This window comes from Erpetoichthys calabaricus, chromosome 3 (genome assembly GCF_900747795.2).
Source record: "Erpetoichthys calabaricus chromosome 3, fErpCal1.3, whole genome shotgun sequence".
Classification (NCBI taxonomy): Eukaryota; Metazoa; Chordata; class Cladistia; order Polypteriformes; family Polypteridae; genus Erpetoichthys; species Erpetoichthys calabaricus.
The window spans coordinates 65,673,830-65,696,865 of record NC_041396.2 but is presented as its reverse complement, the minus strand read 5'-3'; the positions used below and the strand labels follow the sequence as shown (position 1 = coordinate 65,696,865).

The 23,036-nt window shown below is 38.7% G+C and overlaps 1 protein-coding gene across 1 annotated transcript in view; it reads left to right on the top strand.

The window, feature by feature from the left end:
* Positions 1 to 23,036, top strand: part of e2f6 (E2F transcription factor 6) — a 51,777-nt gene that overhangs the window by 16,168 nt on the left and 12,573 nt on the right. Inside the window, exons 2-3 of the mRNA XM_028796887.2 lie at positions 9,078 to 9,196; positions 16,954 to 17,006. Of these exons, the coding sequence (XP_028652720.1) occupies positions 9,078 to 9,196; positions 16,954 to 17,006 (172 nt within the window). The remainder of the gene's footprint in view (positions 1 to 9,077; positions 9,197 to 16,953; positions 17,007 to 23,036) is intronic.

Sequence of the window (23,036 nt, the reverse complement as noted above, 5' to 3'; positions counted from 1 at the left end):
TCAGTACTCAAAGCGCTATCCACACGGGGAGGAACCGGGAAGCGAACCCACAATCTTCTACAGTCTCCTTACTGCAAAGCAGCAGCACTACCACTGCGCCACCTGTGAGGATGTTGTGCTTTCTACGCTCTTATTACCGCAACTAAAGATTCATGTACTTATATGACAGCATGAACTGCTTGTAAATAAGGTTAGTCTTTTATTCGTGTCAACATATTGCAGTAGTTTTATTAAAAACTAGCTGATTACCTAGTGGCTTTGCTCACTGAGTGCAAGGGAAAAAAACTAAAATGTAGTATTTATAAAATAAGTTTGTTAATTACCAATGTTGTTTTTGAACAAATAAAGAGCATTTACAATAAATAGAAATTATATAAATATTAATTATTAAGTAGTAAAACATTTTGATAAAAGAATTTGAAGAAGATATAAAAAGTGTATAAATTATTAAACAGTCAAACATTAACATTTAAGAAGTAAAGATACATTGAGTACTACTGCAGTGGTTTCGGGCAAACTACCTGCTTGTCAACCTTGCACTATATGCCTGTGATTTAAGCGAAAAATTATTCTGAGAAATGTGGACGCTGCCTTTCCGTGCTTAACAGGCAGAAGGTCCAAAGAATTCCCAAGTCTAATACTTAACATAAAGAGGTCAGTACATCTTTTTAGATCCTCCATTTTCTAAAAAGAATTCATCACAAAAGCAACCTTGAATGTTGCGGGGTTTTAGTGACCCAAATTCATCTTAAGGGACAGTAAGTAGCCGTGCACCGCAATTTACCAAGAGAGTCCCGCTTCGATAGCACCGATTACAGTTATTCGCAAAGATTTCCATTGTCCCAGGAGCCGACGGGGCACTTGAAGTGTGACAAACAGTGCAAGAAGAGAGAACGCTGCCCGAAACTGCAAAGCTGTTGACCAGGAGGAACAGCCTGACATTCCGCGCCTCCCAGTGTCCATTTTGTTCTTATGACCCCTCGCCGCTGAAGGCGGTCTTGTCTTCACACTGTTTACAGCTCGGCGTAGTTAAAAAGTAAAAGGATGCAAAGCTGTTTTCTTCATCTCTTTTACTATCAAGGTGTAGCGCGTTCCTCTTAAGTTGAATGAGGAGCCCAGCACACACAAAAATCTCTTACTCTTAGGAAAATTAATTCTATTAAGTACGGAACCCAACCGAATCTTAGCCCCAATTTGATATCCTCATCTGGAGTTGTCTTTTATGAATTTATACAAAGGAAATAATCCCCCCAACAATTCTTTAAACAATCAAAAAAGAATATATTATAAATCAAACAAAACAATAAACACCCTTTAAATCCTTGTCAAATCTATAATAACTACACAAACCCTAATTAATATGCCACCCCCTTAAACACTCTATAATATACTCCCCAGAAAACGGCGAAACAGCAAAGAAAGAAAGAAAGCAAGCAAGGAAAAGAAACGGAAAATTACCCTATTTACAAACGGCACGTTCTTGTTTTAAAGTTTAAATTCACACAGCCTGGGAAATCTGCAATGAATCCAGTGATCAAGTCAGATACGTTCCGCTGACTCGTATACTGAATTTAAATGTAAAAGAAGCGATCTCACCGGCCTGGCAACGATTCCTTTGTTGAAGGAAGAAGTCTGTCTCACCCGGGTGTCTCGGCGTTGGTGTCCGTCTGTGGCAGACGCCCACACCATAAAAGCAAAGTAAAGCCGTGTGCTCCGAAGGTCCTTCTAGGTTACCCGGCACTCCTTCTCCGTGCACCCAACCATCCTTATTACGGAGTCTCACTTGCTTTACCGCTGGCTTCTTCTTTACATTCACCTCACCAGCTCCTTATTTAAACAGTCTTTTTTTTCTTCTTTTCAATATCAGTAAAATAACAATAATAATGTGAGGTGCACTGTGTCATCCCCGGGCACCCGGGATTCCCGGGAATGGAATGTGGGATTCCCTAATCAAGTCCTATTGGTGCTGATTTAGAAGCTGGTTTAGTAATTGCAGTTAAAAGTCTAGTTTCTGCTTTCTCAAGTGTATCCCAGCTCAACAATAACCTAAATTCCCATAAAATAAAGGCACAATTTCAGTCAGACTTCTGGGTGCTGGATAGTTATGCAGTATACCTTTGTACAGCATTTCATAGCAGCAATCATAATATTTTAGTACAGATTGGAGCGTATCCTGGGTGTCTTTTAGCAATAATTTTCATCTTACTCGTGTCTTTTTCTTGCTCTGCACTAAAGTGGTACAGATGTGCACAGTGATCTATCAAACCCCTTCTCAGCTTTTATTTTGGGCTTTATTTCATGAACAATATTATTTATTATAAATAATGAAGTGAAAATGTGACAAAGCAAAACATAACATTAGGAGCAAGAAGCAGCAAGAAAAGAATCATGTAAATAAATGGGTAACTGTACAGTTTATTGTGCCACATTTTATTCAGTCCCTCAAAACAAGTCTAAAATAGGCAGGTCGGTTCAGGTTGGGGAGCATGCACTGGTACAGCGCGTTGCTGCACCAATCACACGACATAACAGCTCGATATCTTGGTTGGCAACCCCCTAGGCACACACACTGTCCAGTCTCACCCCCCCCCCAGAAATGATCATCTATCTGCTGCAGCCAGGTATTACGTAGTTATCCCTTGGCCTGGTCCAGCTGCTCAGGTCCTCAACAACCAGGATCCAACAATTACCTGTAAACCACATGGCCTACTGCCATAACTGACGCTCCCTCACAATGCAGGTAATGTGCCTCATTACGGACCTAACCGCTCATTGGACACAGTCAAACCAACAGTACCCAAGGATTCTCCAAAGAGACACCATACAGAAGGAGTCCAGTCTTCGTCTCGGGTCACTGGATAGGCACCTGTCTATATATTCCTTTAAACAGTTGTAGGCAGTTAAGATGGACATGTGTTGATTTTAATGTAGAGAGGCAGACCTGTCCAAAAATCTATTTTATATTGTTAGTGATAAATTCTCACAGGTTTGTTTGATGCCAGCATAATGTATTTGTAAATACTTTTCAGACTGAAATGTACACCTTTATTATTCAAAACACCTTTAACACATTTTTTCTCAAATTTAATAAAATATTTTGCTTGAACTAATAAAGTGCAGCTTCTTTCTCACCTGCTCACACTGCATCTGAACAGGCACAGAACTGGACCCACAGGTTCTTCCTATTATTTGTCGCTCTTTGTTTCAAATACCTAGCTTTAAACATACACTGTCATACCCACTTAATCCAGTGCAGAGTTATAAGACATCAGTGCCAGCATCAACTTGCCAGTCAGGTTCAAATACTCTGGCAAATATTCTATTCTGTTCTTACAGGTGCCATTCATAAACAAAGACACTAATACACTGACAAAATTATATTTTCCCTTTTTTGCATGCACGAATATGCATGTTTTATGATGGGACATGTTTTTCACAAACAGTGGTCAGATAATCAGAAGGCCCAAAACATAAAACTACTAACAGTTTAACATTTAAAAGAGCCTTTTTGTCATTTTTATATGTGTCCACTAAATAAAATTGCTGCAATTTTCTCCACAGCAGCTATCCAAGATGGAAAGTGCAGCTTAGTACTTGCGTGGATTTGTTGCTTTGTGGTTTTGTCCTTCTCAATTTTGTTGTGGCATGCACCCTGTTACATATTCATCCATCCATCCATTATCCAACCCGCTATATCCTAACTACAGGGTCACGGGGGTTTGCCGGAGCCAATCCCAGCCAACACAGAGTACAAGGCAGGAAACAAATCCCGGGCACGCCGCCAGCCCACCGCAGGTTACACGTTCATTCCTGACCTATTTCTGATAGTAAGAGGTCATCTATCCTTTCATCACATCTCACATTGACTTTTATAACTCTGTTTTGGCAGCAGTCCTTCTAATCTGTTTTTAGCTCTACTTCAAAACTCTGCAGCAAGAGTCCTCATGCAGACATTCAGTAGTAAGGAAGTACTGGATTTCTTTATCCTCTGGGATCGAGTATACAATCCTTTTGCTGCAGTACAGTGCTTTAATTGGCTTTACAGAAGAGCACAACAGAAACCACCTGCATCGATATACCCCAGTTTTCCCAATCTAGGTCCACTGATATTCTTGTCATGCTCATGACTAATCTATGCTCTATGGATAATAGCCCACAGTTCTGTTACACACAGGCATTTGACCTCGAAGTTACTAGACCAGTTGACTTCATTAACTCCTTTTATAAGGCAAGTTGGCAATCATTTGTTTAAACGGATGTTTAATTACAAAAAAAAAAAAAAAATACTGCTGAACAGGTCCCTGTGGTGTACTCTCTCTAGATGCATCTCTAACCATAAACAGATTTATCTTCTCTCTCTCATTTTTAATTTTCTCAATGTATAATTTTTTCCATTCCTTAATTTTACTTGTATTTCAAAAATGTCTTGTATATTTCTACTTATTTCTGTAATACTAGGGAGTTGTACCGTGTTAGCCATTATGAATGTAGAGAAAATCCAAGCAAAATGACACCTTTTATTGGCTAACTAAAAAGATTACAATATGCAAGCTTTCGAGGCAACTCGGGCCCCTTCTTCAGGCAAGATGTAATACAGAAACTGGAGTTTCCTATGTTTATATACACACTCTAGGACAAGAAACAACATTGGTAAATATTTAAATGAGAAATTTTGAATGTAAAAAATTAATAGATTCATTCAGGCTAGGGTTAATTTAACAAGAGAGAAAAGAACAATGTATTGTCAAGATCTCTGGATAAGATAACTGTCCAACAAAGTCTTTTGAAGTTTGTAATGAGTTTTTTCAAAACAATATGGGTCTGTAGACAGGTTGTCTGTCATTCTGAGAGATGTAAACAATCCTCATATCTGGCCATAAAACTCTTGTCTTTATTCAATCCATGTTGTAAAGTATTAAATTTTAGCATGACTTTAACTTCCCATTCTTTTCTCTCTTGCTGTGTTTTGAAGTTGCCCATAAGCACTGTGACTTTAAAGTCCTTCTCACAGTGTCCATGGCTGTTGAAGTGGGCTGCCACAGGAACATCTGTGTGGCCATGTTTAATGTGGAACCTGTGTAAATTCATTCTCTGGCGGAGTGTTTGTCCAGTTTCTCCCACATAGAGTGCAGTGTCAGGACATTTCATGCAAAAAATTAGGTAGACTACATTAGATGATCTGCAGGAAAATGATCCCTTAATGTGATGTTCAAGTCACACTGCCGGACAAACACTCCGCCAGAGAATGAATTTACACAGGTTCCACATTAAGCATGGCCACACAGATGTTCCTGTGGCGGCCCACTTCAACAGCCATGGACACTGTGAGAAGGACTTTAAAGTCACAGTGCTTATGGGCAACTTCAAAACACAGCAAGAGAGAAAAGAATGGGAAGTTAAACTCATGCTAAAATTTAATACTTTACAACATGGATTGAATAAAGACAAGAGTTTTATGGCCAGATATGAGGATTGTTTACATCTCTCAGAATGACAGACAACCTGTCTACAGACCCACATTGTTTTGAAAAAACTCGTTGCAAACTTCAAAAGACTTTGTTGGACAGTTATCTTATCCAGAGATCTTGACAATGCATTGTTCTTTTCTCTCTTGTTAAATTAACCCTAGCCTGAATGAATCTATTAATTTTTTACATTCAAAATTTCTCATTTAAGTATTTACCAATGTTGTTTCTTGTCCTAGAGTGTGTATATAAACATAGGAAACTCCAGTTTCTGTATTACATCTTGCCTGAAGAAGGGGCCTGAGTTGCCTCGAAAGCTTGCATATTGTAATCTTTTTAGTTAGCCAATAAAAGGTGTCATTTTGCTTGGATTTTCTCTACTTATTTCTGTAATATAGTTAATAATCTGTAATAAACTACTTTTTTTGTTTGTTTTGCTTTTCTTAGATTCTCCAAGTTTTCCTTGTTTCAGTTTCCCCTTTTTCAATTTGTACTATGTCAACTTACAATTTATTTATGTTACTTACATAATGCGTGGTGGTTAGGGCACTGGTTGTTGGTTTGATTCCCACTTCTGCCTTACTGTGCAAACCTGTCATCTAACTTGCCTGTGCTCCAGTTTTAAAAAAAAAAAAAAATATGAATAACTATTGTAGTTGATCTTGTAAGTTACCTCACCAGCCAAAAATCAAATGACGTTCCAGTCCTGACATTACATAAGTAAATTTCAGTCAATTTTCTTTTTTTTCTCTTATGTTAATTAGTTCTCGTTCTCTTCTTCCTCATTTCATTTTTCTGAACAGGGTGTTTACAATTTCTTCCTGTATTTGTAGTGGTGGAATTTAACAAATTTTTACATTTATATTTGTTACTATACTTGAGTAGATTGTATAGGGAATTATACTTTTTAAATGATTTTTAAATACCAAAATTTTTACTCTTTTAAAAAGAACATGTAATGTTTGTTTCTAAATAAATATACAAGATGGGTCATTACAAAGTATGATTGGCAGTGTTCAAAATATGGGGTTCATAGTGGCCAAGCAGTTTGGGTCGTAGGTCATAATCTGGAGGCTTGAAGTATTTCAGTAAATGACGTAATGGCGGTGCATTTTTCTCTGACTCAGTAAGATTTATACATCTCGCCATAGCACAGTGTAATTGTCCCGAATATGAACTGTAGAAATTCCAAAGTTGTATTTTGTCTCCAGTGACTTTGTTTCTGTTGCAACAGAAGATACCTGTACAGTGGAAGATGCAGTGGCAAGTTCTTGGTATAGTGGTACCAGCAATACTAAGACACAGCTTGATTATGCTGTGTAAGCTGTATCCCAAAACAAGAACAGTTCCTGAAATTTACAAAAGCAGATGGAATCGCAAGAATTTTACCATAGCTTGTTCATCAGTGTTCTACTTTTTTATTCGGAGATAACTTATTAACTGTGGTTTAATTTTTTTTTTATTTGCTTATCTGTATTGGTTCTATGCAGATTGTACTTCTGTAATGTCAACATGATTTAAAAGCCTTTTGTCTGCTAATGTAATTTATTTACTTTGCTTTTTCTCCTGAGGTAATGCCTGATTTGAGCTAATAGAACAAAGAAAAAAGTAATATTTCACGTATTTTATTTATAATATTTATTTATTCATGTTCTTTTAAATTGTTAATACAAATAATATAGATAGTAGTATGAAATCTTACTACCATAAGCTATTTTTGTCAACTGTTACTGTACTTGGTATAAATGTTGTTGACACTCTGTGGTGTGTTGATGGTGGGGGTAGATTTTAATAGTTAAGGTTAATTCCTTCAGGTAAAATCACATTCAGTGTTTATGAAAACATTTGTTGTTATTCAAAGTATGAAATGTTTTCTTTAAAATCAATAAAAAGAACACCCCTAATATCAAAAAAAAAAAAAAATAGAACCTGCCAAGCTCCTCATATACCACTGGGATACTCGTAACATTGTTTGTGCAAAGAAATAATTATGGCAGTGGATCATTTTTGGTTTTGGAGCTGTTCTCTTGCCATTGACAACAGTGTCCTCATCAAATATCCTAAAATATTCACCTTTCCATTTTCCATATCTGATTACATTATTTTGGAATATATGAATCAATCCCAGCAGCAATGATCATAGGGTACTAGTATATTGAATATCACAAATAACCTCACATATGCAATCACAGCTACAAATACCAGGCTAACATGGAGTCTCCATAACCTGCACATCCTTGGCATGCCAGAGTAATACAGAGAGCCTGGAGAGAAAAACAAAAACTGCAGGCAAAAACAAAAATGTGTACACTGCAGTATTTTTTTCTTGTTCTGCAGGCATGTAGTTAATCATGTTCAGAAGATAGAGCAGTGGTCTTCTTCCCAAGTGACTGCAGTAAACATAGTATTCTCAGACCTGGTTCAGCCAAATCAAGGTCATCCTGCAAAAAGAGCCTATCCTGACATTGTGGTGTGCATAGTCAGAAATTGCCTTGGACAGGGTACAGTCCATCACACAGCTCATTTATGAACATAGCCAAACTCACACTGGAGCTAATTTGAATTCACCAGTTAACCTAACCTGTGTTTCTTGGGATGTAGTTAACCTCCATCCATCCATTTTCCAACCCGTTGAATCCGAACACGGTCACGGGGGTCTGCTGGAGCCAATCCCAGCCAACACAGGGCACAAGGCAGGAACCAATCCCGGGTAGGGTGCCAACCCACCGCAGTGTAGTTAACCTAACCTGTGTTTCTTGGGATGTAGGTAAAAATGTAGTAACTGGAGGAGAACCCTTGTAGATAGACATGGGGAGAATGTGCAAACTCCACAGACATGGTGCCTGGGCATGGGACTCGCTGCTGGATCTGTGACACTGTCAGTGTGCCCCTCCAGTGATGATATTGTGTTTGTATTTTTTGGATTACATTGTTATTAAAATTATGCATTGAAAGTGAGGTCCCTACCCAGTACTGAGGAGAGTAACTATAGCTTTTCAGGCTGAACAAACATTTCTTTTGTCCAGTACAATAATGCATTCGTTTTTATGCTTTCCAAAACCAAACAACACGGACAAAACACAGGTAGCTTCTTATTTTAAGGTGAATGTAAAATCCTTGTATTACATTTGTCTGAAGCCTTTTGCATTTAACATAGGGTTTAAATTTTAATGGATGTGTTAACAACTCCAAGGCAGTTGTCCTTTCTTTCATTTCCCCATTCTTGCAGTTGATTTTCACAAAATCTTTTGCAGACAATTTTGCTTACTGGCATATTTGAAATCATGCTAAGGTCTTCAAGTGTCTGTTGCTTTGCAGGAGCTGAACATCATCTTAGATGACTTCAAACAAAAAAATTGATATGCTGCTTCAGTGAGTAGTCACTCTGAATTTGATCAAATTTTACTTCCAGCACTAATGTTCTTAGCCCGGAACCTGAAAAACTACACCTGAGGTCTAAAGTAATGTTCTCACAAACAACATCTGAAATATATACAACCTGTTTTGGGTAATTTGTGTTTGTGTCCTATTCTTTAAAAAAACATAAATGTCTAACTACTCGTACATTCAATTTGTAAATTGCTTTAAATGTAATTTTTCTTATTTTCAAAGGAAATTGAAGAAGTGAAGGAAAGGACTGATGGCAAAAGTACAGAGCATTCAGGACTACAGTCTCCTCCGTGGAAAATTGACAGTCTCGTTCCTGTTGGATCTTCCAATCTGGTAACAAGGTGAGCTCAACTTCTGTTTTTGTGATGTTAGATTTTTTTATTCATATTGGGAAGTTTTTTGAGGTGCGTGCTTTGCTTATTTAGAAATTCAGTTTTTCTGTTTTACATTAATACGTATATGCTATATGCGCAACTAATACAAACATATTGAAATTCACCAGCAATTTTAGAGCAGAGTGGTATAGTCTGTTGTGATCAGCCAATTGTTTTTATTATTTATTTTTTCTTCATAACAGAGTCAATTAGTGATTGGTAAATTTGCTGATCACAAAAAAATATTTTTTCATCTGCTTTTTTAAGCTTTACAGTAACTTTTAGTTGTTCTAAGCTATATTGTAAATTACCAGAGAGAGGGAAGACCAGAATATCAGCCTTTATTTTAAAGAAAGTGGAATAATAAAGTGATAAAAAGGAATCCGGGGAGTCATTCTGTGCAGTAAAGACAAACAACAAGAAAAGCTACTTTAATGGAATTAAAGAAAAGCTACTTTAATGAATTTAGAACTTTTTTATTTTGTCCTTTAATTAAAACAGACATTACTTGTCTGAGTTTGGACTGTGAGTGGCCTTGTGTTCAGTGCAGCAACTCTAATTTTTAATTTGGAAAAGTAAAGAAGAGTTTGAATTTGCTGCCTAGTAAGCAATACGCTTGTTAGCTTAAAAGCAAAACTACCTAAGCATGGTAGCCTTATCTTCTTGATAAACATGAACATTTGATAGATTTTCAGCTTTTTTTTAAGAGTTTATACTGTGTTTATTATTTGTTTCTCGTACAGTACAAGTTTTGGTGAGAAACAAGTATTGCATAATTAAAATTGGTAATTAGTATTAATTAATAGTTAATATCATTATGCATCAAGAACAAGGAATATCGAATTGGTACAAAAATACCTGTAATAAATATAGCAAATGTATATTTTAACAGCAAAAAAGCTGCACTGCAATTACCGTATAGACTCGCAAATAAGTTCTCCTGCAGATAAATCAGGACTTGATTTTACCGTATAATTTCTGGTATTGTCAGTCGTATAAGTCGAATTGGAAAACTCACGCTATTGGTCCAAGAGATTATGGTATGCCAACTCCCACATGAGAATGTAACCCCAGAGCACACTGCCTTTTTTTTTTTTTCAATGTATTGTGCCTATGTGACCACACGGTAATACCCAAACTATTTCGAAGCAACGCTTACACTGATTTGTTTTTTTTTGTATCTCACACCCTTATGCACCTTTATCGTAAGAGCATCACTTATCTACGATGGAGCGTTCAATCAGAAGAAAATATCAAGCTGGTTTTAAATTTAAACGTCATTGAAGTAGCAAAAGAAATTGGTAACTGCGCTGCTGAAACAAAATTCGATGCGTCTGAGAAACTGATGTGAGATTGAAGGACACAAGAAGATGTAAAAAAAAATTAAAAATTTAAGTGTCACATTATTGAACGGGCGTATAAGTTGGGGTCTGATTTTATGATAGATTTTTCTGGTTTCTAGACCCTACATTATACATGAGTGTACGGTAATGATTAAAATGGTTAAAAACCTTAAAAGTGTGTATATTTACATTTAGGCAGTGTTTAACTGCCAGTATCAATTAATTGTATCAATTTGTGAGAATAATACTGTATATACTTAACTTTTTTGTCAAAAAATAAAAAAATGTAAGCTTTGCTTCAGCTTAGTACATTACAGAAGACGCATACCTTTATTTATGGCATTTAATGTTGTGAATTCTTTATTTGTGGACTTCTTGAGTTAATAACCAATGTCTGGTGAGAATTTCATGCGATTAGCCTCATTGGAAATATATTTTCTGAAAAAATGTTGACATGTTCAATACTTATTTCCCCCACTGTAATAGTAGTACAGAACTACCATAATCAAAATATAAACGTAATTTTATAAATGCCTATACTTTTTGTTGTATACATGTTTTAGAATCAATTTTAATACTAATGTTTTATTTCTTGACTGGGTTTTTGTGGTACTGTACAGTAATCCCTCGCTATATCGCGCTTCACCTTTCGCGGCTTCACTCTATCGCGGATTTTATATGTAAGCATATTTAAATATATTTCGCGGATTTTTTGCTGGTTCGCGGATTTCTAAGGACAATGGGTCTTTTAATTTCTGGTACATGCTTCCTCAGTTGGTTTGCCCAGTTGATTTCATACAAGGGACGCTATTGGCAGATGGCTGAGAAGCTACCCAACTTACTTTTCTCTCTCTCTTGCACTGACTTTCTCTGATCCTGACGTAGGGGGATTGAGCAGGGGGGCTGTTCGCAAACCTAGACGATACGGATGCTCGTCTAAAAATGCTGAAAGATTATCTTCACGTTGCTACCTTCTGTGCAGCTGCTTCGTGAAGCGACATGCTGCACGGTGCTCCGCATAATTAAAAGCTCGAAGGGCACGTATTGATTTTTGATTGTTTGTTTTTCTCTGTCTCTCTCTCTCTCTCTCTCTCTCTCTCTCTCTCTCTGCTCCTGACGGAGGGGGTGTGAGCTGCTGCCTTCATTGTAACTGCTTTGTGCCGCGGTGCTTCGCATACTTAAAAGCCAAACAGCCCTATTGATTTGTTTGCTTTCCTCTCTCTTTCTGACAGTCTCTGCTCCTGACGCGCACTCCTTTGAAGAGGAAGATATGTTTGCAGTCTTTTAATTGTGAGACGGAACTGTCATCTCTGTCTTGTCATGGAGCACAGTTTAAACTTTTGAAAAAGAGACAAATGTTTGTTTGCAGTGTTTGAATAACGTTCCTGTCTCTCTACAACCTCCTGTGTTTCTGTGCAAATCTGTGACCCAAGCATGACAATATAAAAATAACCATATAAACATATGGCTTCTACTTCGCAGATTTTCACCTTTCGCGGGGGGGTCTGGAACGCAACCCCCGCGATGGAGGAGGGATTACTGTATAACAAAGTTGGTTAATTGGTCACTCTGAATTAGTCCAGTTTTGATGTGCACATGTATGTGCTCTGCAGTGTTCTAACAATCTGTCTATTGTTGGTCCTAGTTTTGTCCGCAGGGCAGTCTGGATATACTTTTAGTCCTCTGTGAACTTAAACTTGAAATAAGAGGCTTTGGACAAATGGATTTTTGTTTTTTTCCATAAAATTTAATTGGACCCATACAGTGATATTCTTCCTTTTACCAGCTACCACTACCCTGGCGTAAAATGCACTGAAGTTCTAAAATCGCTAATCTGGTCAACTGCTAATTCAGACATAATTTCCCAGGACTGCTTACTGACTTGCCACTACCATTTTGGCTCTGGTGCAGCATCAGCTGTTGGCATGAACTCGTAAACATGCCAATTAATTCCTACTTGTTTTTCTGCATTTAATATTATAACCTGGTCACATTTAGCCCCAGCCGTGGTTCCAATACATAAAGAAAGTGATTCACATGGTGTGAAGAGCAAACACCATACATTTTCCATAACAGATAAAGACTTGAGTTCACTTCGCCATGAGTTCCCCCGAAATCACAGAAACGTTTGCAATTTTCGCTGAACTCTGCGAAATGCATTAAAGTCAATGGGGAAGGACCAACTGAACTAGATTTGACTGGATTATAATGGAGAAATTGCCTTTAAAGTGTCCTTGAGGGCTAAGGAAATGTCTGCCAACTATACTGGACCAATTATTGTGGCCCAACTACTGAACCACCATGGCTCTCTGAAATTAAAGAAGAAAGAGCGCAGTTAGAGACTCGCAATCATATATTCCATCAAAACAAGAGTAGAAATGCCTAAATCGTAGTCAAAAGTCAAAAAGAAAATTCAAAGTGGCTGTCATGATTGAAGCCGCTGGCTCATTCCCCCCCACCCCCCTAGTTGTGCTGAAGGCTCTCCAAACTGTCTGTGCTGATGCTTTGCATTTTTTTCTTCCATCAAAAAGATAGAAACATCTTAATAGTAATAAACCTTTAATTATTATTTTATAGCGTCTCCTATGCTTTCATGAGGCTCCCTCAGGGTTTGTTTTTTTTAATGTGGCCAGTTATGCATGCACAGGGCACACACATCCTTCTCTTACGTTGACATGGAACTCAAAGATCGACCTGCACATTTGGCTACAAGCACATATAACTCATCCTACAGAGTCTGTAATGCAAATGATCGGCATTATATACCCAGTGGGGGGGCGGTCCCACCAATGTTGGCTGTTACAGCTCCAGAGGATGTCACACTGTCCTCGCAAAGCATAATGGAGAGCTTGTATTGGAAGAAAAAAAAAAATCGCCTAAACTGGCCAAATTATCAGGTAAATAATTCAACATACAAGGACGAATGGGTATGCATCAAATTCACTGTGAAAAATGAATTGGCGAAATTCACTGATCAACACTAGTCATGATGTTCAATATTACCTGACATGCTTTTTCTCAGGTTGTTGAAAAAACATCATTGATGTCACACGTACTGTTGTAGAATAAATGTCAGAAATGTGCTTCTTGATCAACTTGGCATAAAACCTGGTTTATAAATACGACTTCTACACATACATGGCACCAAACAATAGCAGCATGTTGCATGTTGATTAGCACATGCAAGTAAGAATTTCACTGTACTTGGTGCACATGACAATAATGACCCTAAAAAACTATAAAATAACCCTAATGTGAATGTATTTGAGGGTGGGTGTTACCCCACTCTCTACTCCAGCGTAAATACAAAATACCTTTAGCTGCTTCGATTTCCAAGCTTAGTTCTGTGCAGCTGTTAAGAAAATGAAATACTAGTGTCAACCAGAATGGAAGGTTTCAGGAGAAAATGCTGCAAATACAGATGGAAACCAGTACAAGCTCCTCTCAGTCACCAGCAGATGATGACATCAGCACACTGTACAACACCAAAGCCAGTAGAATTCAAGTAAACCATTGTGTATGTCATAATATGCCAGTTTTCCTCTCCTGTCCCAAGAACGTATTTAGCAGGTTGATTAGTGACTATAACTGGCCTAATGTGAGTGAGTGTGGGTTATTATGTAAGTGGAGCCTACATTCACATTATTGTCATTGTTCAGTTTTGGTCTCCACCTTGTACACAATGTTTCTGACATTGATTGCATCTTTATGCAACTTTAAACAGGATAAGCAAATTAGAAAACAAACAAATAACAAGGCAGTAACACACAAAGCAATAATTTCAAAGTACATACTGACAAAGGCCAGCAAAATTAAATAAATTGGAATTGTTCTGGGAATGTACTTTTGAGAGTTTTTGGTAGCAAAATTTTACTTGAGTTACAATAATGAATTATATATGTTTAAAAATGTTTTTTGTAAATTTTGGGTTGCCAAGGTTGAATAAAATTTGGGTAATTTGAGCAAACAGTAAGTCCAAGGCATAAATTGGTAAATTCAGTTTATTCTTTGAGAAGTTTGTCTGATAGACTCGATAGATCCTTTGGGCCCTAATGTGTGAGAGACATTTTACATTTTTAGTTAGTTTGGGCTTCTTTTTCATTTTCAAATGTTCAGACGCTATTAAACACTTTCTGTGACTTAAGAAATAAGAAAAGAGCTCCATCTAGTGAAACTTTGCTTAATATAAGGAAAGAATAATAACACTGATTTAGGATGTAGGTGAGATGCATGGAATACGATCAATATTTTCAAGATTTAATTCATTTTTCACAATTAAGAAATTATCTGCTGCTGTAGTATATACTTAATTAACACAATCAAGATGGTACAGCATGTGTCGTCAAGCAGGACCTTTGTCATTGTCAGCGTCACATAGTAGTCCCTGTATCTTGAGACGGGGAAATATTGGGTTGTCAAAAAATAAAAATCTTTAAGCATACACTGCAGGTCAAACATTTTAGAAAAACCTCAGTTTTTTCAATCAGTTAAAATGCAATGAATGACGTAAAATGATGAAAAGGTAAGCAGAAAAGTGCCAGAGGTTTATATTGAAAGTTTAGGTTAGCAAAAAATGAAAAAAAATAGGAAATATCAGAAATTTACAAATGGGCCTTCTTCAGGAACAACTAATAGGTTAAAACATACAGACGTTCTGCAGCAATTAAAGTAAATTAAGCCTTGCAAATTGAAGCAAACAATCTGCACAGATGTCACAACTTCTGTTGATTTCTTAAAAACCCTCTGTCTGATTTAAAGCAGAGTTGGAACAGACTGTGTTACTACAAACTCTGAATTACTACTTGGACACTATTCCAATGATAATGGAAAGAAAATGGCAATTCACAAATGAAATGAGACGGAGCTTTACTACCTTTAGAAGTGTAGTCCTTTCATTTAGAGAAATTGCCAAAAAAAATAAATCAAAGCGTCGGTGAGTACAGTGTCCTCCACAATCCAAAGGCAATTGGAAACTGGGTTTGCCAGATTTCTTCCTATCAGAGGTTCTTCCAAAGACACACACCATTCATTTTAGGTCATTCATTGCATTTCAGCTCATTAAATTTAAAGAGAAACTGAGGTGTTCTGAAAACTTTGACTAGTAGCGTACATCCCTAGTAGTGGTCGCCTACTCAAGGTAAGGCAGTTACCCATCATGACTAGATTTCAATTTACAATAACAAATTGTTATTTAAGAGATAGATAGATACTTTATTAATCCCAATGGGAAATTCACATTTTCCAGCAGCAGCATACTGATACAATAAATAATAATAAATTAAAGAATGATAATAATGCAAGTGAAAAAAAGACAATAACTTTGTATAATGTTAAATGTTAACGTTTACCCCCCCCCGGGTGGAATTGAAGAGTCGCATAGTTTGGGGGAGGAACGATCTCCTCAATCTGTCAGTGGAGCAGGACAGTGACAGCAGTCTGCCGCTGAAGCTGCTCTTCTGTCTGGAGATGATACTATTTAGTGGATGCAGTGGATTCTCCATAATTGATAGGAGCCTGCTGAGCGCCCTTCGCTCTGCCACAGATGTTAAGCTGTCCAGCTCCATGCCAACAATAGAGCCTGCCTTCCTCACCAGTTTGTCCAGGCATGAGGCGTCTTTCCTCTTAATGCTGCCTCCCCGGCACACCACCGCGTAGAAGAGGGCGCTCGCCACAACTGTCTGATAGAACATCTGCAGCATCTTATTGCAGATGTTGAAGGACGCCAGCCTTCTAAGGAAGTATAGTCGGCTCTGTCCTTTCTTGCACAGCGCATCAGTATTGGCAGTCCAGTCTAATTTATCATCCAGCTGCACTCCCAGATATTTATAGGTCTGCACCATCTGCACACAGTCACCTCTGATGATCACGGGGTCTATGAGGGGTCTGGGCCTCCTAAAATCCACCACCAGCTCCTTGGTTTTGCTGGTGTTCAGTTGTAGGTGGTTTGAGTCGCACCATTTAACAAAGTCATTGATTAGATCCCTGTACTCATCCTCCAGCCCATTCCTGATGCAGCCCACAATAGCAGTGTCATCAGCGAACTTTTGCACATGGCAGGACTCCGAGTTGTATTGGAAGTATGAATCCAGTATAATTTTGCCTGATTTTCTTTTCCTTAGATTTTGTATATAAATCTCATTAATTGGACATTATAGCCATAGGGATTATATACAATAAAGCCTGAATGTTATTGAAGAGTATTTGTGTATTTCCTAAAATACATCTGGAATCCTGTTTATCAGCTGATAATGTGCTGTTCGAAAGACTTTATAATTCATGCACTTGTGTATAGTATTAAATATTTTTCTCCCAAATAATCTGAAAATGTTATGTCTTGATGCCAGAATATATTTTTTCAACTTTAATGTTCTTTTTCCAAAGTGTTCCAGTCACAAACGAGGAGTGTAGTCCAAACAGCAAGATTCACAGTAAAAGTAAGTTTGTCTTTTATTGGTATTTTTGTGCTCTTTGTATTAATACCCAGGCATTTAACCCTTTAGAAATTGTCATGTTTTTTATTATACATGTGATGTTTTTATCTATGTAAATAAGTGTTTCAGTATTATGCTTTTGTGTTTTAGACTGGCAAGTAGGAGTGAGCAGTAATTCTTTTGATTATATTATGCCAGGATTATTTCTTTCAAATAGGGGTATGATTTTTGTTTCTCTTATTAAACATGCCAGGTTGAGAGTTCTGTGATTTCTTTTCTTCTAGCAGACTGCCTGTTAACATGCCATAGTTTGGCCTAATAATCAGTACTTCTGAAGAGATATGTATTCATTGATATGGGACTTGTATCCAACAAGTCTGTGGCAAAGATACCTCCTTTTCTGGTGCTCATAATTTCTTTTACCTCTTAAAGAGGTTGGAGAAGTAATCTTTCATAAGTGTTATTTTGTAATAATAATATAAGTAAATACTGTAGCCAAATAATATTTGCTTGCTTTAGCACACCTATTAAGATAAATAGAAAACCAAATATTAAATTGATGGCATACTAACAGTTTGAATTAAATGGTATGTGTAAATACTTTGGTTTGATATTTTCCAGTCCCTTATGAAAACACTTTTTTTTTAGGTAGATGTTAAATATTTTAAACAAATGTTTGATAAACTGCATTTTTAAATTAAAAAAAATACAATTTAAAAATCCTTTAGTACAATAAAAAGAAATTAACTTCCAACTGACTATACTTATTATAAAAGTTAAATATATATTTCTTATTAAAGAAGCATCAACATTAAATATTTAATGTTCAACATAAAGATCCTGTTAAACTAAAAAAAAATACTAATGCTAAAAACCAACAATATCAAAAGCGTCATTTTTGCTAGTACAGTAATCCCTCCACGATCGCAGGGGTTGCGTTCCAGAACCCCCCGCGAAAAGTGAAAATCCGCGAAGTAGAAACCATATGTTTATATGGTTATTTTTATATATTTTAAGTCCTTATAAACTCTCCCACATGGTTTATAAATATTCCCCGCACAGTTATACAGCATAAACCCTTTACAGTGCATCAGGAAAGTATTCACAGCGCATCACTTTTTCCACATTTTGTTATGTTACAGCCTTATTCCAAAATGGATTAAATTCATTTTTTTCCTCAGAATTCTACACACAACACCCCATAATGACAACGTGAAAAATTTTTACTTGAGGTTTTTGCAAATTTATTAAAAATAAAAAAGCTGAGAAATCACATGTACATAAGTATTCACAGCCTTTGCTCAATACTTTGTCGATGCACCTTTTGGCAGCAATTACAGCCTCAAGTCTTTTTGAATATGATACCACAAGCTTGGCACACCTATCCTTGGCCAGTTTTGCCCATTCCTCTTTGCAGCACCTCTCAAGGTCCATCAGGTTGGATGGGAAGCGTTGGTGCACAGCCATTTTAAGATCTCTCCAGAGATGTTCAATCGGATTCAAGTCTGGGCTCTGGCTGGGCCACTCAAGGACATTCACAGAGTTGTCCTGAAGCCACTCCTTTGATATCTTGGCTGTGTGCTTAGGGTCGTTGTCCTGCTGAAAGATGAACCGTCGCCCCTGTCTGAGGTCAAGAGTGCTCTGGAGCAGGTTTTCATCCAGGATGTCTCTGTACATTGCTGCAGTCATCTTTCCCTTTATCCTGACTAGTCTCCCAGTTTCTGCCACTGAAAAATATCCCCACGGCATAATGCTGCCACCACCATGCTTCACTGTAGGGATGGTATTGGCCTGGTGAGGAGCGGTGCCTGGTTTCCTCCAAACGTGATGCCTGGCATTCACACCACAGAGTTCAATCTTTGTCTTATCGGACCAGAGCATTTTGTTTCTCATGGTCCGAGAGTCCTTCAGGTGCCTTTTGGCAAACTCCAGGCGGGCTGCCATGTGCCTTTTACTAAGGAGTGGCTTCCGTCTGGCCACTCTACCATACAGGCCTGATGGGTGGATTGCTGCAGAGATGGTTGTCCTTCTGGAAGGTTCTCCTTTCTCCACAGAGGACCTCTGGAGCTCTGACAGAGTGACCATCGGGTTCTTGGTCACCTCCCTGACTAAGGCCCTTCTCCCCCGATCGCTCAGTTTAGATGGCCGGCCAGCTCTAGGAAGAGTCCTGGTGGTTTCGAACTTCTTCCATTTACGGATGATGGAGGCCACTGGGACCTTCAAAGCAGCAGAAATTTTTCTGTAACCTTCCCCAGATTTGTGCCTCGAGACAATCCTGTCTCGGAGGTCTACAGACAATTCCTTTGACTTCATGCCTGGTTTGTGCCCTGACATGAACTGTCAACTGTGGGACCTTATATAGACAGGTGTGTGCCTTTCCAAATCATGTCCAATCAACTGAATTTACCACAGGTGGACTCCAATTAAGCTGCAGAAACATCTCAAGGATGATCAGGGGAAACAGGATGTACCTGAGCTCAATTTTGAGCTTCATGGCAAAGGCTGTGAATACTTATGTACATGTGCTTTCTCAATTTTTTTATTTTTAATAAATTTGCAAAAGCCTCAAGTAAACTCTTTTCACGTTGTCATTATGGGGTATTGTGTGTAGAATTCTGAGGAAAAAAATGAATTTAATCCATTTTGGAATAAGGCTGTAACATAACAAAATGTGGAAAAAGTGATGCGCTGTGAATACTTTCCGGATGTACTGTATATTCTCTTAGTTATTAGGTAAGATTTGTTGAAATTATGTATGTAAACACAGTTTATATACTACTCACAAACATACATATCGTATATCATTGAGGAGTTTTATTTAATACGTAATACAGTTTTAAGCATATTGTAATTGATTAGGTAATATAAAAATAAGTGAAAAATCTATAACATGTAAATGCTGTACATAAAACCAAAATGTTATTTTAAAGATACTGTAGAGCGTCTCCCATATCACATTTGTTACAGCCATTACGATAGACAGGCCACCGGCAATAAATACCTACAATGCAAGAAAAATTGTATAAAATGTGTGCACAGTTACAATAAACGTACGTACATGTACTAAGTACGTAGAAAAATAGTTATGGGTACTCACCAACAATGACACGACGACTTGTCAGATAATGATGACATTTACTGCACTGTCACAGCTCTTCTAAAGGAGCCTCTTCAGGCGACTGTGTAGCACCGCCGTCGTCTTCCACTGAAGGCGTACTAGGCAGTGTTTTGCGGGTAAGGAACATCGTGATGGGCAGTTGCTGGCGCTGCTTTTTCATTTGTGTAAAGAGGTTCTTATACACTTCCTTGGCGCAGTCAAGAGCATTTTTAAATTGCAAAGAACGAATCATTTGCGGGTCCCATTCTTCTGCTGATGTCTGGAGATCTTTCATAGAATGGTCGCGAGACGCTCGAGAGTCAGGCCGGCGTCATCTTCTTCCTCTGCTGAGTCGTCTTGTTCTTCCTTGCTCGCTGACTTGGTCATCTCGGCCAAATCTTCATCGCTCAGCAGCTCGGAGTGGGCATTGAGCAGCTCATTGATGTCAGCACAGGTCATATCTTTGAATCCCTCTCCTCCTAGCAGTTTTGCCAGCCTGACTGCCTTGTCAACCAATGAGTGATGAATTTCTTCTGCAGAAAAGCCCTTATTGTCGTGCGCAACGTCTGGCCACAATTTCTTCCAGCAGGCATTAACCGTCTCTTTCTTCATATCATTAAGGGCCTTCTGCACGTTCACCATACACGATGTGATCATGTACTTACGCCAGTACTCCTTCAGGGAAAAGTCATCGTCCGTGTCCATTGCCTCGACCATGTGTTGCAGGCTGTTCCTTGTGTACAATGCCTTGAAAGCCCGGATAACTCCTTGATCCATTGGCTGAATCAGTGATGTCGTATTTGGTGGCAAGAACTCTATTTTTATGCCTTGGTAGGATAGATCCAAGGGATGACCTCCAGCATTGTCCAGAAGTAAAAGGACTTTGAAATCCAGCCCTTTATCTGCCAGATAGATGTTTACCTCCGGGATGAAACATTGGTGAAACCAATCCGACGTTAGGCGTTTCGTAATCCAGGCCTTCAGGTTGTGCATCCAGTACACAGGTAGCAGGTTTTTATTCTTATTTTTCAGGGCCCGGGGGTTTTTGGACTTATAAATGAGCCCAGGCTTTATCATAAAGCCCGCAGCATTGCCGCACATGACCAGCGTGATGCGATCTTTGTGAGCCTTAAACCCTTGCAGGTTAACACTGGCCAAGTTGAACCTTTTCTTGAATTTTTCAAACCAGCCCTTGCTGGCAGTAAATTCACGGTTCTCGCTGGGGGATTCAGCAGAAGTTCCAGGTTGAGGGACGTCGTCTAGAACATCTCCGGCATCCGCAAACCTATCAAGAAGTTGCTTGGCCTTTTCTCGGATGATATTGGTGTCCACGGGGATGTTCTTCTTCCAGCAGTCTTTGATCTAAATCCCTAAAGCAGATTCCATCCGGACTACGGCCTTATTACGTCCACTTACAGTTCGTTTCACGTCCTGGTTAAAGGACACTGTGGCCGTAGATCGTATATTCTTTTCCTCCTTCTTAACATAACGAACCGTGGACTCGTTGATGCCGTAGTGGCGTCCTACAGCGGTGTAGCTTTTCCCTTCCTTCAACATGTCCAACAATTTTACCTTTTCAGCAATTGTTAGCATCTTCCGTTGGTGCTTCGGCACGACCCCAGAAGCGGTAGCAGGAGTAGATCGTTTTGTAGACATAACGAAGGGCTTGACTACAGTACGCACAAAGAAACACGTTGATGCTGAATGAGCGAGACGAGATGCCGGCTTTAAGCGAAATCAAATTCTGCGCTCCCCGTCGCTGAGCCAGTCAGCACCCAAGAGTTTAACCGCATGCTCTGATTGGGTAGCTTCTCAGCCATCCGCCAATAGCGTCCCTTGTTTGAAATCAAATGGGCAAATCAACTGAGGAAGCATACTGTATACACGTACCAGAAATAAAAAGACCGCAGACATCCGCGAAGCAGTGAAAAATCCGCAATATATATTCACATATGCTTACATATAAAATCCGCGATAGAGTGAAGCCGCAAAAGTCGAAGCACGATATAGCAAGGGATTACTGTACAGTAGAACCTTGGGTTACGACCAAAAAGTTTGCCAAAATTTTGCACCTGTTCATGACCACACACTCAGGTGACGAACAAGCCAGTTTCCCTTCCGGTTCTTATGCGCCGATGATTTCCGCACGTGTTCAGTCTCTCCCTGTACATTGTTCTCGGTCAGACGTCAGTGCATTCGCTGTGAACTCTTTGTGCTTTATTTTGTGTGCTTTTGCATTCATTTTGCAATTAACCATAGCCTCTAAGCAAGTGAAGAGTGATAGTGTTGGTGAGAAGAAAGGTTCGAAGAAAATTGAAATCGAATTAAAGAAATTATTGAAAAGTATGAGCATGGCGTTCGTGTTACTGATCTTGCTGCCGAGTACAAAAAGTCAAAATCTACAATTTAGATTATTCTAAAGAAGAAAGTGGCCATTAAAGCAGCTGATGTTGCAAAAGGAGTTACAGTGTTAACCAAGCAGAGGCCTCAAGTGCTGGAAGAGGTGGAAAAACTGTTGCTAGTATGGTTGAACGAGAAGCAACTTGCAGGGGATAGCGTTTTAATATCGTTCATTGCGTCAACCTCATCGATTAAAGCCTGGGAAGACATCACATACCAGACCTTGAACTCGGCCTGGAAGAAACTTTGGCCTGAATGCGTTCCTGAACAGGATTTAGAAAGATTTGAGCCTCCTGTTGTGGATGAGATTGTGTCCATGGGCAAGAGCATGGACACGGAGGAGCTGGTCCTGGATCACAAGGAGGAGCTGATGACGGAGGAACTCGCTGAACTCCAGCAGGAGCAGCATAAGTTGCTCACCGAGGAGCAGTCCTCAGGCGAATAAGAGGAAAGGGCGGTTATAAAAAGTGATGCAATAAAAGCCGTCATGGAAAAATGGAATGAGTGCCAGGATTTTTTCGAGAAGAACCACCCTG